Source organism: Camellia sinensis, chromosome 8, assembly GCF_055761805.1.
Source record: "Camellia sinensis isolate YWXY chromosome 8, ASM5576180v1, whole genome shotgun sequence".
Taxonomy (NCBI): Eukaryota; Viridiplantae; Streptophyta; class Magnoliopsida; order Ericales; family Theaceae; genus Camellia; species Camellia sinensis.
This window is the reverse complement of record NC_138968.1, coordinates 175,784,327-175,798,480: the sequence shown is the minus strand read 5'-3', so window position 1 is coordinate 175,798,480 and position 14,154 is coordinate 175,784,327. Positions and strand designations below refer to the sequence as shown.

General features: G+C 40.1%; 1 protein-coding gene across 1 annotated transcript; it reads left to right on the top strand.

Annotated features, from left to right (window-relative positions):
• Positions 1–1,208: 1,208 nt before the first annotated feature.
• Positions 1,209–1,619, top strand: LOC114289684 (uncharacterized). The gene has a single exon (XM_028233448.2). It carries the CDS (start codon positions 1,209–1,211, stop codon positions 1,617–1,619), a length of 411 nt encoding a protein of 136 aa, XP_028089249.2.
• Positions 1,620–14,154: the final 12,535 nt, after the last annotated feature.

Sequence of the window (14,154 nt, the reverse complement as noted above, 5' to 3'; positions counted from 1 at the left end):
ATTAAATTAGCAAGGCAATTTAAGAGATAAAAATGACATTTATACTCATCTGTATTGTAAGAAGTCACTTTTGCTTCATGTGCCTCATTATCTTCATCATTCATCTCCTCGGTTGGGATTTTGTTTAGCTTCTTCTCAATAAGAACATAAGCAACTTTCAAAAGGCTGAGGTAAACAAGAACTTTTCATTTCCACCTCTTAAAATGAACTCCCTTGAACTTGAAAGGCTTGCTGAGATCTCCAATTCCATCATTGGTTTTTTCTGACACTTGTTCCACGGTTGATCTCCTTACAATTGTTGGTGAAAATACCAGAACAAATTATATTTTATTGATAAAATAAAAATAATGCAAAGACAATGAGATACAAATAGATCAAGCTGAGGCATGGATATCTTGTTTTCTTTAAGGAGATCAAGCCCACTGCGATAGGAAGAATCCAAATACCCATGCAGCAGCCATAAAACTATGACTTGTTCCCTTCAGGATACAACAGCCCGACCACTTGTCGTATGGTTCAGGCCAACTCTGCATAAGATGGTGAACCCAAAGCTCCACCAAGAAAAACACCATTCTTTGCTAGTAAACTCTCAAATATAAACAATAGTTGGTGTAAAAAAGAGTAGATGAGAGAAACTATTTATAGGCTACTAGGACTTTACAAAATACACCAAAAAATAATAATGACCATGAACCTAGAGAAAAGGGAGAGTCTCCAAAAAATTAATTCACCACCAAGTTCATGAACTCCAATTAATCTCCATTCATGAACAAGACAAAAGAAGATTCATGAACAAATATATATATATATATATATATAAATAAATAAATAAATAAAAGATATTAAAATGATCCAACACAAAGTATCAACAAATAACAATTCTAAGTATACCAATGATCTTACTAAGTCTTGGTGGGTCATCCAAATCCCACAAGGAAGAGGTTCAAATCCCTAACCTAGAAATTTCATGCACAATAAATCATAAATCACATAGGCTCAGGGCCTAGGGGGTAGTGGCAAGGGTCTAAATAACTTTCCTAATGCCAAAATTAAATTATGGTGTTTATCAAATTGGATGTCAAAAATTTTCTGATACACTTTCAATTGATAGCCTCCAAGTCTGATTAAGTGCCTTCACTCATGGTGAAGATGGTTGTCCTTCGACAAGTTAATTTCCTACAAGGTTACTTATTAAGAGTGAAATAGAGATGGAGCAAGGAGGTTCAATGGAGAGAGGAGGTTGGAACCCAGTAATACAGAGGAGAAGAGTGGGTAGTCAGAATGGATCTCGGAAGGAGGCAATGATTGTTACGATATTCGTTGATAACATTCCAGATTCCATGGGTCCTAAAGGATTGTTCAATCTATTTCAGGAGTTTGGCTTAGTGAAAGATGTGTTTATTCCAGGGAAGAGAAGGAAAATATCAAGATCTAGATTTGGGTCTATAAGATATGATTGCGAGGTAGCTGCTGGGATAGCGATACAGAAGGCAAATGGGGTGTGGTGCGATAATAAGGAGCTGAGGGTCAAAAGAGCAGAGTTTGAAAAACCTCAAAGAGTTAGTCAACCGGAGCAAATGGGGCAGAACAGAGGTGAAGATGGAAGAATGATGGGTTAGGGGTTCCAGATGCAGCAGGGGCTGGGAAGTGGAAACAAGAAGACTTATGCGGAGGTAGTAGCAAGGGGAAGTGCCAAAGTGGGTGCCCAGGTGATAATAAAAGCTACTGAAGAAGGCAATGGCTGGCGGTGTGAAAGCTTAGTAGTTCAGCTGAGCAACTTTTTAGCTTTTAAGGATTTTAGAGCGGAACTTTGGAAAAGAGTGATGCAGGATGTGGTTGCAAGAGAGGGGGCTGGGCGCATAGTCTTGTTAACCTTCCCCTCAGCACAACACATGTAGGTTAGGAAGGAACAACTAGAAGGGTGGGGAAGGCAATGGTTTGATTCAATTGAAGAATGGGGGAAAGGTCAATTTGTGGAGCAAGAGAGGTGCGTCTGGTTGATTTGTCTTGGCATTCCCATAAACCTCTGGAGTGTTACAACTGTTCGAAACATTGGTAGTTATTGGGGGGTGGTAACTCAGTTCAAAGAAGATTTTAATGATCCACAAAATTTCCAGCAAGCTAAGGTTAGAGTGGTAACAAAGTGCATGGAGATGATCAATGAGACAATATTTTTGGAGCATAAAGGTAAGCACATTCCAGTTAGGGTTTGTGAAGAAGTCCCTAGTTGTTTACTTCCGAATCCAAGTAGCAGTAGAAGTATGCAACATCAGCAGCTGCACTCTAATGCAAAAGGAGGGGCATATCAGTTGTCCGACAATGGTGGTAGTTACAAGAGTGAAGAGCAAGCTTCTTCAGAAAAAGAAGAGGATGATGTAGATGGGTGTGATGATGTTAGTAGGGTGTTGGAAACAGAGATGGCCAGATTAGATGAGCAGGGTATAGGAAATGATGACAAGTGTGCATTAGCTACAGTTGGTATAGAGGGTGGAATGAGGAATGACATAGAAGGTGTAGTTGCTAGAGAGAGTGACATGGGGATTGGCCTAGCAGGTGCATGCTCTAGAGAGAAGGGGCTGGTGCAGAAAGTCATGTCTCAGCAGATAATGATGAATAAAGTTCATGAGTTGGAAAATGATATATACATTGGGGGTCTTTTAAAAGAGCTGAGTGGGCTAGTGTGTGCAAGGAATAATATAAGTCTAGAAGTTCTACTTGAAGGCATGCAGGTTGGGCCTGAGCCCAGTGGGCCAAATAAGGGGGTGGGGTCGAATCTCAGTGATTGTGTGGCCCAGACCCAAGTTAGACCAACTCTGGCCCAAACCATCCACACGGCTATGCCAAATAGGGCTGGTCAAGGAAGAAAATTCAAGGAAGCAGCAGCAAAAAGAGGGTGTATTTCAGGGAAAAAGGGTAGTGAACAAATGAGGGGTATCAATATAGTTGGTGGACATATGAAACAAAAAGGCAGGATAGGTAGGCTTGGCTTCCAGAGAGGGGCCATCTTCAGAGCCTCAGCAGTGGCTGCAGCCAATTCATTGTCTATTTCCCAAGATCAGACCCTGAAAAGAAGGAGTAACCTTGTTGAGGAGGCCCAGACAACAGTGAAGGTTGGTGTATTACTGGGAATGCAGTGTAAAGGCCAAGAAGAGGAGGTAGTGTCCAAACTAGTAGAATTGGAAGAGAATAATTTGGGGAAAATTGCAGTTGAAGCAGCTGCAATCAGGTCATAGTTGGTTGCTAAAAAGAGGTTTAGGTGTAAGTAGTGATGGTTATTATGAAGATCTTATCATGGAATGTTAGAGGGCTGAGTAGGCCAGAAAAAATGAGGAAAATAAAGAGACTAGTGAGGGAAAGAGATATAGGTGTATTGCTAATACAAGAAACTAAAAGAAGCTCGATGGATGATAGTTTTGTCAAAACAATCTGGCCCTTTGAGGAGATGGAGTTTATGCAGATAGAAGCAGATGGAAGTGCTGGTGGTATACTGTGTGTTTGGAAACCTCAGGTTTTTGAGCTTCAGAATTGTTGCAGTAATAAGAACTTCATCATTCTATCAGGTATAACTTGTAGTTCTTTTCCATGTGTTATTGTTAATGTTTATGCCCCAAATGAGGTTGTGAGGAGGAGACAAATTTGGGAATATTTGGTGAGTATTAAACAACACTTCCCATTACCCTAGTGTGTTGGGGGGGGGGACTTTAATGAAGTCAGGTATATGAGTGAGAGAAAGGGCTGCTCTAGAAGAGAGAGGGGAATGTCAGATTTCAATGAGTTTATAGATAAGTTGGAAGTGATTGACATGCCTATGTTAGGCAGACAGTACACATGGTGTAATGCTGTGGAAGGAGACAAGTGGTGTAGGATAGATAGATTTCTGGTAGATCCAATGTGGTTGAAGAAGTTTGCCATAAAACAATGGGGATTATCTAGAACAATTTCAGACCATTGTCCAATATTGCTCAAAGAGGATGATAGAGATTGGGGTCCAAAGCCCTTTAAATTCATCAATGCTTGGAGATCACATCCTACGTTCATGGCTGAAGTTAAAAAGTGGTGAGAGGACACTCAAGTGCATGGTTGGGCAGGGTATAGAGTCATGAGAAAGTTGAGTAGTTTGAGGGATCATCTGAGGGTTTGGAACAAGGCAGTGTTTGGCAATATAGACTCCCTACTAAAGTCTACTGAGGAGGTGCTACATGAATGGGATCTAAAGGCTGAATCCAAGTCCTTGACTGGTCTGGAAATTAAAAGAATAAGAGAAGTCAGATCTAAGGTGTGGCAGCTTAACAGAAACAAGGAGAGGTTGTGGCACCAAAAATCCAGGATGGAGTGGGTTAGATTTGGGGATAGAAATACAAGGTTTTTTTTACATTATGGCAAGCAATAGGCAAAGAAAGAATATGTTAGACTCAGTTTTGGTGGATGGGGTGAGGTTAGAGGATCCAGTGCTGGTAAAACAGGAGGTGGTTAGGCACATTTTTTTTTTAACAGCAAAGAAAATCTTTATTGATGAATAAAGAGGAGCTTCAGAATATATCAATAAAGAGGAGCTTGGAGCTAAAAAAAAGCTCCAAGCGCCAGTTGGAGAGGAACCAACAAGGAGCAAGAGAAAGACAAACTAATAGAGAACTGAAAGATAAACTAGTCTAAACTGATAGAAAAACTGAAAAGTAAACTGATAGATAAACTGAGCTAAGAAGCCAAACTGATAGATAATCTGATAGGAGCCAAAACTGATAGTAGCAGCCAAACTGACAGCCAAACTGTCTACCCATATCTGATCATAATAGCATTTCAGCCAAACTGTCTAAGCAGCCATTCTGATACATACCATCAACAATTACTGTAACACAACTTCGTTAACAGTTTAACCAACTGTAGAGGAGCTGATGCATCAGTGATCACAACAGCAAAATGCAAATTAACAATAGATTCAGACCTAAACAGAGCCAGAACAGAGCACCAAGGAAGAACAGACTAATGCAGCAGACATCAGAGCCAAACTGATAGCCAAACTGCCTTCCAACAAGGAAGAACAAACTAAAATAGCAGCAAGGAAGATCAAACTGAGCCCCTGATCTGCTTCCACTTGAAGACTATATCATCCACTGAGAAGGGAAAATCCTTGACTGATGCTTTGAGCCAGAGGGCAGATCTAAATTTGATGAGATCCAACAGTCCAGAAAAATTGGGCTGAGCCTTAGAAAAGACACAATCATTCCTATGCTTCCAAAGAGACCACAATATGACTAAGGGGAGGGCTCTCTAAATTATTCTAACATACTTCTGAAATTTCTCACTCATCCACCAATGAAATAAACCAGCTACGGAATTTGAAATGCACCATTGAAGACCCCATTCTTGAATCACTGAAGACCAAATCAGCCAAGAGAAAGGACAATGAAGCAAGACATGGATATTAGTTTCAGGTTCAGAATTACAAAATGGACAGAGTATCGAAGTACTGCTATCAAGTATGCCAATCTTGTGCAAGAACTCTGAGGATTTCACTTTATTTTTCCAGGCCAGCCAGCAAAAGAAGGAGACTTTTGGGGGCAACAAAGAGCTCCAAACTTGCTTGCAAATTCTTAGATTAGGGCCAAGGAGGGAAATACTGTAAGCATATAGGTCAGATACAAAGAACTGATTATGGGCTGTAGCATCATTAGACCATATCAGGTAATCTGCATTTTCATTACATAAAGGAGGAGCAAAGGATAAAACTGCAATCAGATTAGCTTCTTCAATCAATTCCCAATCATACAATTCTCTTCTATGCGGAAAGTTCCAGACACATGAGCTGGTTTTCCTGGCAAAGAAGTGGTGGAGAGAGCCTTCTTTATCAGTTGAGAGGTTAAAGAGAATTGGAAAATCAGATTTCAGGCAAATATCACCACACCATCTATCAGTCCAAAACTTAATTCTATTCCCATTCCCTACTTTAATTAGACAATTGGCCAAGAAGAAATTAAAGATGGAGTTGCTGGAGGCCCTAATGGATAAGATGTCACTCCATATTCTAGAGTGCTTATAAGAGGGCCTTACAGGAGGATGCCAACAGTCCTCGATAATCTTGTATTTGCTGCAAATTACTCTCCTCCAAAGAGCATTGATTTGGGTCCCAAATTTCCACCACCATTTAAGTAGTAAACAAGAATTTACATCTCTGATTCTTCTGATGCCCAGACCCCTTTGGTCAATACTTTTTGTAGCCTCCACCCACTTCACCAAATGTACTTTCCTTTTTAGATTATTGCCACCCCACAGGAATGCAGCCTCAATCTTTTCCAGCTCTCTAGCCACACCTTCAGGCATTTTAAACAGGGAAAGAAAGTAGACCGGTAAGCTTGAAAGTGTAGACTTAATCAAGGTTAGTTTGCCTGCAAATGATAATAACTTTTTCTTCCACCCTGACAGTTTAGATTTTATGTTATCAAGGACAGGCTTCCATGTAGATTTCCTACCAGGATTGGCTCCTAATGGTAGTCCTAGGAATTTTAAAGGGAGGCTCTGCACCTTGCAGTTGAGAAGATTAGCAAAGGAAAGCATAAGATCATCAGTTACACCAATACCACACACAACACTCTTATGATAGTTGATTTTGAGACCGGATAGTACTTCAAAACATCTGAGAATTCTTTTCACTAACACCAATTGATCCCAGTGAGCTTCACAAAAGAGAATTGAATCATCAGCAAATTGCAAATGTGAAACACGAACATTATTAGCTCCAACTAGCACACCTTTAAGGATGCCAAGGTTAAGTGCTCTAGTTAGGAGAATGTTAAGCCCTTCAGCCACTATGTTAAACAAAAGAGGGGAGAGTGGGTCACCCTGCCGAAGACCTCGTTGGGGTGAGAACTCCTCAGTAGGAGATCCATTTACTAGAATGGAGATTCTTGATGTAGTCACACAAGCTTTCATCCAAGAGACCCATTGAACCCCAAAGCCAAAGTTAATCATCATGGAGAATAGGAATTCCCAATTTACAGAATCAAATGCTTTCTCGAAATCCAGCTTGAGGATCAACCCTTGCTTCTTGGTCTTCTTTCATCCATCCACTACTTTATTAGCAATTAACACCCCATCGAGAATATATCGCCCACCTATGAAGGCTGTTTGGGTTTCACCAATGATGGAGGGAAGCACTAACTTTAATCTGTGTGCTAAAACTTTGGCTAAGATTTTGTAAATAGAACCCACAAGACTAATGGGCCTATAATCTGATAAGCCAATGGGATTTTCTAGCTTGGGGATAAGGGTAATGAAGGTGTTGTTAATGCCATAAGTGAGTTTGCTGTTGGAGTGAAATTCCTTAAAAAATTGCACAAGCTCTTGTTTCATAACCATCCAAAACTTTTGAAAACATAACAAGTTGAATCCATCAGGGCCTGGAGCTTTGTTGTTGTTGCATTCTTTGATTGCTACCAAAATCTCTGCACCATTGAACTCAGGTACAAGATGGTGAGAGACAAGATCAGCTGCAATAGTTGTTAACTCCCCACCTAGAGTAGGTCTCATCACCCATGATTCAGTGAATTGAGTCTTGAAGTGTTGAAGTACCTCATGCCTGACCCTGCTAGGATCCTCAAAAATCACACCATTAACTGTAATAGAGTTTATTAGATTTCGACTCTGCCTGGAGCTAGCAACAACATGGAAGAATCTAGTATTTCTATCTCCATGAAGAGTCCAGTTCACTCTGGACTTTTGATGCCATGACCATTCTAGCATTCTATAAAGCTTCCATATTTCACTTTTAACCACATTTCTTCTTGCCTTTTCCAAATTCTGCAAAGCCCTCTCCTCTGCTTCAATGTCCAAAGCATGTATCTCTTCCTCAAAGGCCTTGAGTTTTAAAGAAATGTTTCCAAACACCTCAGTGTTCCAGGCTTTAAGAGTCAACTTAAGGTGTTTGAGTTTTTGAACAAGAATATACCCAGACCACCCAGAAAAGGTAGCATTTGTCCAGGAGTAAAACAAAAAGCTAGGGGAAAGTAGGGTGAAGAGTCCAAGCATTTGAGAAACTGAAAGGTTTGGGGCCCCAATCTCTGTCATCCTCTTCATCAACAGAGGGCAGTGATCTGAAATTAACCTGGGCAACCCCCATAATTTCATTGAAAAGTTGATCAACCACTCAGGACTGAGCAAGATTCTATCTATTCTGCTCAATTTCTCTGATTCTTGAGCATTGCACCAAGTGAATTTCCTACCATGGAGAGGTAAATCAGTGAGTTCACTTTTTTCAATAAACTCATTTAGATGCCTCATTCCTCTATCTCTCCTGGAGCATCCTAACCTTTCACCCATATGCCTGATTTCATTGAAGTCACCCCCCAAGCACCAAGGATTAGGGAAAGGGACTTTGAGCTTTATAAGATTGTCCCAAAAAATGGATCTGTTGTTGACTTCATTAGGAGCATAGATGTTAAGCAACACACAATTAAAAGAATTATATAGGGAACCAGATAGCAAGATGTACCTCCTACTACAGCAGCAACCAGAGAGTTGAAATACATCAGGGTCCCAAATACATAATAACCCCCCAGCTGTTCCTTCAGGATCAACAGACATATAATCCATATTTCTACAACCCCAGAGTCTTCTAGCAGCAATTTCAGACACCACTGCCTTCTTGGTCTCTTGAAAAAAGGCAACATCTATGTGTCTATCTTTTAGTAGTTTTTTTATTCTACCTTGCTTTTCAGCCTTTCCCAACCCCCTAATATTCTGCACTCAAAATCACCCATCTGCAGCAGCTTACTACTGTGCCTTTCCACCCTGGTTAATCTTCTCCTTATCCTTTAGCTCTAGATCAACAATCCTGCTGAGGACAACATCTTCTTTCCCATTATATTGGATACCAAGAGTTTCCCCCAATTGTAGAGTGGCTTTGGCTTCGGTGAGTAGATAGTTGTTCAAAGGCGTAGCTCCCTCAGATAGATCTGATTGTGCAAAGGTAGCTGCTGCTGGCCTAAAGATGTCAGATTTAGATTGCTTGCTAACTGCAGCTGATGTGAAGGCATGAAGCCTAGCAAAGCTTGTAAACCCCTATAGATGAGACTTCATCTTCCTTTTTTGCTTCTCTTTTCACAGTAGAAGATTAGAGGAAGCAGATGGTGAATATTGGCTAGAACAATGTTGGGTTAAAATACTTTTCCCATAAGGGCCCTTTTTTATCAAAGGCCCTGAAGACTGTAAATCAGTGTTACATAGGGCTGGAATACCCTTACCTCCCGGGCTGGCATCAGTATGCTCAATGGACTTAGAAGGAAGATCAGTAATTGGGTTCTTATTCTTATTGGGTAGCTGGGCCAGGACCACTTCCAAATTGATGCTGGGCCCAAAACCTTCACTAGATCCATTAAGACTCCGAATAAACCCAGGTGAGAAAACTTTCTTTACACCCCTTAGGCTGTCATCATTGTTTTCCACTTTATTCACTGACTTTTCCATCAGAGGCTCCTTGATGCATGTATCATCTCTGCTGAAGCCGGCTTCGCAAGCTGTCTCCTTAACAACCGTGTCCAGTTCCTCACCTAATTGACAGTCAATAGGCTCCTTTGTCTGTATTTTCTCCTGGGTACAAGCAAGCCCAGTGCCAAACGAGGCACTATCTTTTGCCACCTCATCATCATCTTCTTTGCCCTTCCCTTCCATCTCTGGTTTGTTTCCTGCCTCAACACTGCAGCACGTTTCAATGAAACTGTACTCATCCATGACAGTAGAGTCAGGCACAAGTTCCTCACACACTAGGATAGAATGTGTTTTGCCCTTACAGTCCAAGGTCAAAGTTTTATTAATGAACTCCATCGATGGGGTCGCCACTCGAATTCTGATATGAGAGAAGGATTTGGGATAACACACATCCCCGTCCAAGTTAAGCACCGAGCCCCAAACACTACCAATGTTGTTGAAAGTGTTTCTATTCCATACGTTCAATGGTATGCCATAACATCGCAACCATACACATCTTTCTGGTTGCAGATAGAATTCGAGCTTCCATTCCACCACAAATTGGCTCCAATCTTTGAACCACTCTTTGATATGCCCAATGTGTGAGTGCAGCTCCTTCTGAGAGTTGAAAGTTAAGAGTACATCACGACCTCCCTCTTTTCTGACCATGATCTGTTCCAGCCCTTTCTCCTTCAGAGCTTTGAGAATGCTGTGAGTGGAATATTCAGCTTTAAGACGAATTATGGCACTATCGTAGAGCCATCCATGACCCTCCTCATTAACTTCTATGGTGGTGGTTACTTTCCCAGCCTTCAAGGGGGGGACACCTCTTAACATGTCAGCGAAGGATCTTTGGCCACCAGGTAGAACTTGACCTCTGGATCTGTTGGTAGCAAAATCTCTAGTAATAATCTGAGGCTTTCTGATGAACTGAGTCTTACTCCTGCTGTGCTCCTCTCTGTTTCTTCTATCATAAGTGGCATTTTTGACTTCTAGAATCTTATCTTCCACCAGGAGACCATTAACTTTTTGTATGGCTACATCTGCTGCAACACTACAGTCAAATCGCACGAAACCGAATCTAGAATTTGACACTTTTCTCCGTTTGAATGGGATGAAAACATCTTTCACTATGCCAAAGTTTGAGAAAAGTTTGTAGACTGATTTAGCATCCATGCTTGAAGGAATGTGATCCACAAAGACCGTAAAGAGGTCATGCACTGATTCCTTTCTATGCCCTCGACCACCTTTCCATTGACTGACCACCGGAATCCAACCACCATTTCTCTTTGACATTTTTTGATCCTTCGGCATAGGTGGTTAGGCACTTTAGTTAGCATTTTTCTGAGCATTGGATTCATAGGCCAAAAATGTCAGGCCTTTTTGCTACTATTAGCCCTGAGGCAGCAATGAGTTTGGAAGATGTTTTTACTGAAGTTGAGATTTGGAAAGCAGCCCAAGACTGTAATGGGAACAAGGCCCCTGGTCCTGATGGCTTTAACCTAGCTTGCATTCAAAGTTGTTGGAAAATTATGAAAAGGGAAATAATTCAGTTGATGCATGAATTCCACACCAATGGAAAGTTGTCAAGAGGGATCAACAGTTCATTTACTGTTCTTATCCCCAAGAAGGACAACCCTATAGGTTTGGGGGACTACAGACCAATTAGCTTGGTCAGTTCAGTCTATAAAGTCTTGGCCAAGGTGTTATCTAGAAGACTCAAGAGGGTTCTTCCATGTGTGACCAGTGAGGTTCAATCTACCTTTGTTTGTGGAAGGTACATCCTAGATGGGGTGTTAATAGCAAATGAAGTAGTAGGTAGGTGGAAGAGATCTAAAAAGAAGGGGATTATTCTCAAGTTAGACTTTGAAAAAGCATATGATTCAATAAATTGGGAGCTTGTAGTATCTATGATGAGAAACTTTGGATGTGGTGAAAAATGGATTAGTTGGATGAAGACTTGCATCTCAACTACTAAGATTTTCGTCCTAGTTAATGGTGCACCGATTGAGGAATCATGATTTTGTTTCTAATCTGCACCAGTTTAGGCTATCTGTGCGAGGTGCCTGGGGTGTTATTGTGGAAGCTTCAACCGCTCTGTCTTGTTTCTGTGTTTTTAGTTTTGTGTTGTTTTTGCTTTGTTGGTTTCTCACCAACTGGAGCTTGGAGCTTTGTTAGCTCAAAACTCCTCTTTATTGTTATAATCTTCTTTTCATCAATATAGATATCTTTTGTCGATAAAAAAAAAAAAAAAATGGTTTACTTATTAAACTCAAGTGGCTAGTGGGCAAGTTCTTGGTTAACTACTAGCATGTGAAGTATGACCCAACTTCATGATTATGTGTATTTTTCCTTGATAAAAACAAAGGTAGGAGATGCAACCAACCATAACAGTTCTTCTAAGGCGTGACCAAAGGATATCCGACTCATTGGGGAACTGGAGAGGAGGGCCTGACAACACGGGGTACCGTTCATGGGGGAACGTCATGAGCCCTTGCTTGATCATCACCCAACCATAGTCCTAGCGAGTGGAAACTGGGATCTAGGAAACAAGTCGGCCCCACAGAGCCGTAATAGTAGTAGAAATTGAAGTTTTGTTTGTGAAGAACCCCAGACCGAAACGGAATAAGACTTGTTGTACACAAGAAGAAATGGCCTCAATGTGCAGCCATCGTAGAACTTCACACACCCTTTTTCATTGGAGGGGTTGGCCGACGGAAAGACAGCATCATAGGCATTTATGTTCCAAGGGAAGTGAAGAAAGAGTGGGAGAAACAGCAGCTGTAAAAGCCAGCAGGCCATAGCCATGGGTATGTTTTTTAGTACAGTGACTCCTTTTCCTCTTCCTCTCTTTTTCTTTGGATTAAAGTTTATCTGCTTCTGTTAGTTACCCCAAAAAAGAAGTTTATCCACTTCTGCACTATGTAAAGAGGCTTCTTGTTTTGTCAGAAATAAAATCCATCAATAAAAGGCCTTTAGTGTGAATGCAACAGCCACTACATGCACTCTTCAGCAAATAATGCAGGTAGTGTGTCATTGTTGAAGGTAAACCTCACATTAGATAAAGGGATGGGGCTTCCCTCCAGTTTAGGCATGTTTTTGGCCCATTTCAGTCTATTTCCTTGATTCGTAGTGTTCATTTTTTAAATTTCCGAATCATGTTCAAGACAGTTTTTTTTTTTTTTTTTTTAAATTTCCAAATCATTTGTAGTGTGCCATTGTTCCATTTTTTTTTTTCAAATCATGTTCATGACAATTTAGTGGGCTGTAAATAAAAAGAGAAAATGTCCAAAAGTTAAAATTTCCAAAACATTTTTATATATTTTTCTATATTTTCTACACATTTTAGTACATTTTATACATATCTACAGACATTAATGACAATAACGTGAATGATCATTAGCATTTTCTCTTTTTATTCTCCTAAACTCCTCAACCTCAACACGATGCTGTAAAGGCCTCAAAGAGAATCCATCCAAAGGGATTTGGGGATGTGTGTTTCACTCTCGCTCCAAACACATCGAAATTGATTGTCACTTCATTCGCGACAAAGTTGCTGCCAAGCTTATTCAACTCACATATGTTCCTACTGAAGCCCAGGTTGCTGATATCTTCACTAAGCCCTTTTCTGCTTCTAGTTTTCACACTCTTTCTGCCAAACTCATGGTCTTTCCTTTGCCCATTTGTTTGCGGGGGACTGAAGAGAATACTGATCCTCAAGACATTCTGTAGATATTATTGTGTAACTGTTTTCTGGTACAACACAGGTTGAGTTAGCATTGAGTTAGTTAGGTACTCATAACAATTAGTGGTATAGTTAGTGCTAGTGCTGGGCTTGTCCAATATATACACTTGTATTACTGCCTTCATCAATAATAAAGAAAATATCAGGTTTTTCTACAGTTTTTATATTTTGAGTTAGGTCAGGCACCACCTTTTTCTACCCAACTAGTCTTATCTGAATTCACTTTTTTTACTTTCCTCCTGTAAATAAAAAGACCCTCTAATTAATGAGGTTAACTTTGAAAAGGCCTTTAATTGTTGTTCCTACAAATTTCTTTAGGGCCATTTCCTCTTCACTTTGGAAGACAGTAATAAAGATGAGCGTTTTGAAAGTTTGTTCAAAATTCAACAACGAAAGTCCAATAAGATGGGCATAAACTTTTGTATAAATAGTTCGTCCAAAATAAACAAAAAAATTAGGGTTTGACCCTTTTAACAAATAATTTTTAATTTCTTTAAATTTTATAACAATTTCAATCATATATCGCTACTTGAATTGAAGGGTTTTGAGGAAGATCTGAGTCTGAAATAACAGAATTTCAATCAAAATGAAATCCAATTGTGCTACTTGACAAGAAACTCTGCTTGCATTTATTTGGATTTCACTTCCATTAATATTTTGACTTAAAGCACAATATGCAGTAGAATCTCTTGAAATCCAAAAAATTCTATCACATACTCAAAAATTGGTAAACTATTAATAGATCTTAATAGTTAGACTTAGGTCTCGTTTGGCAAGTGTCTTTTTTACCCTAAAAGTCCAAAAGTCACTAAACAAATCAAAAAGCCTACAATTTTTATCCTACAAACCTATGCACAATAGCCTAAAAACCTATGCACAGTAGCTAGTGTACTAGACAGCCATAAAAAATTGCTCACTGTGATTGCATGGAAGAAATTTATTGGGAGTCT

Excerpts from the sequence above, each read along its gene's own strand:
- LOC114289684 (XM_028233448.2), top strand. The coding sequence starts at position 1,209 with ATGGAGCAAGGAGGTTCAATGGAGAGAGGAGGTTGGAACCCAGTAATA.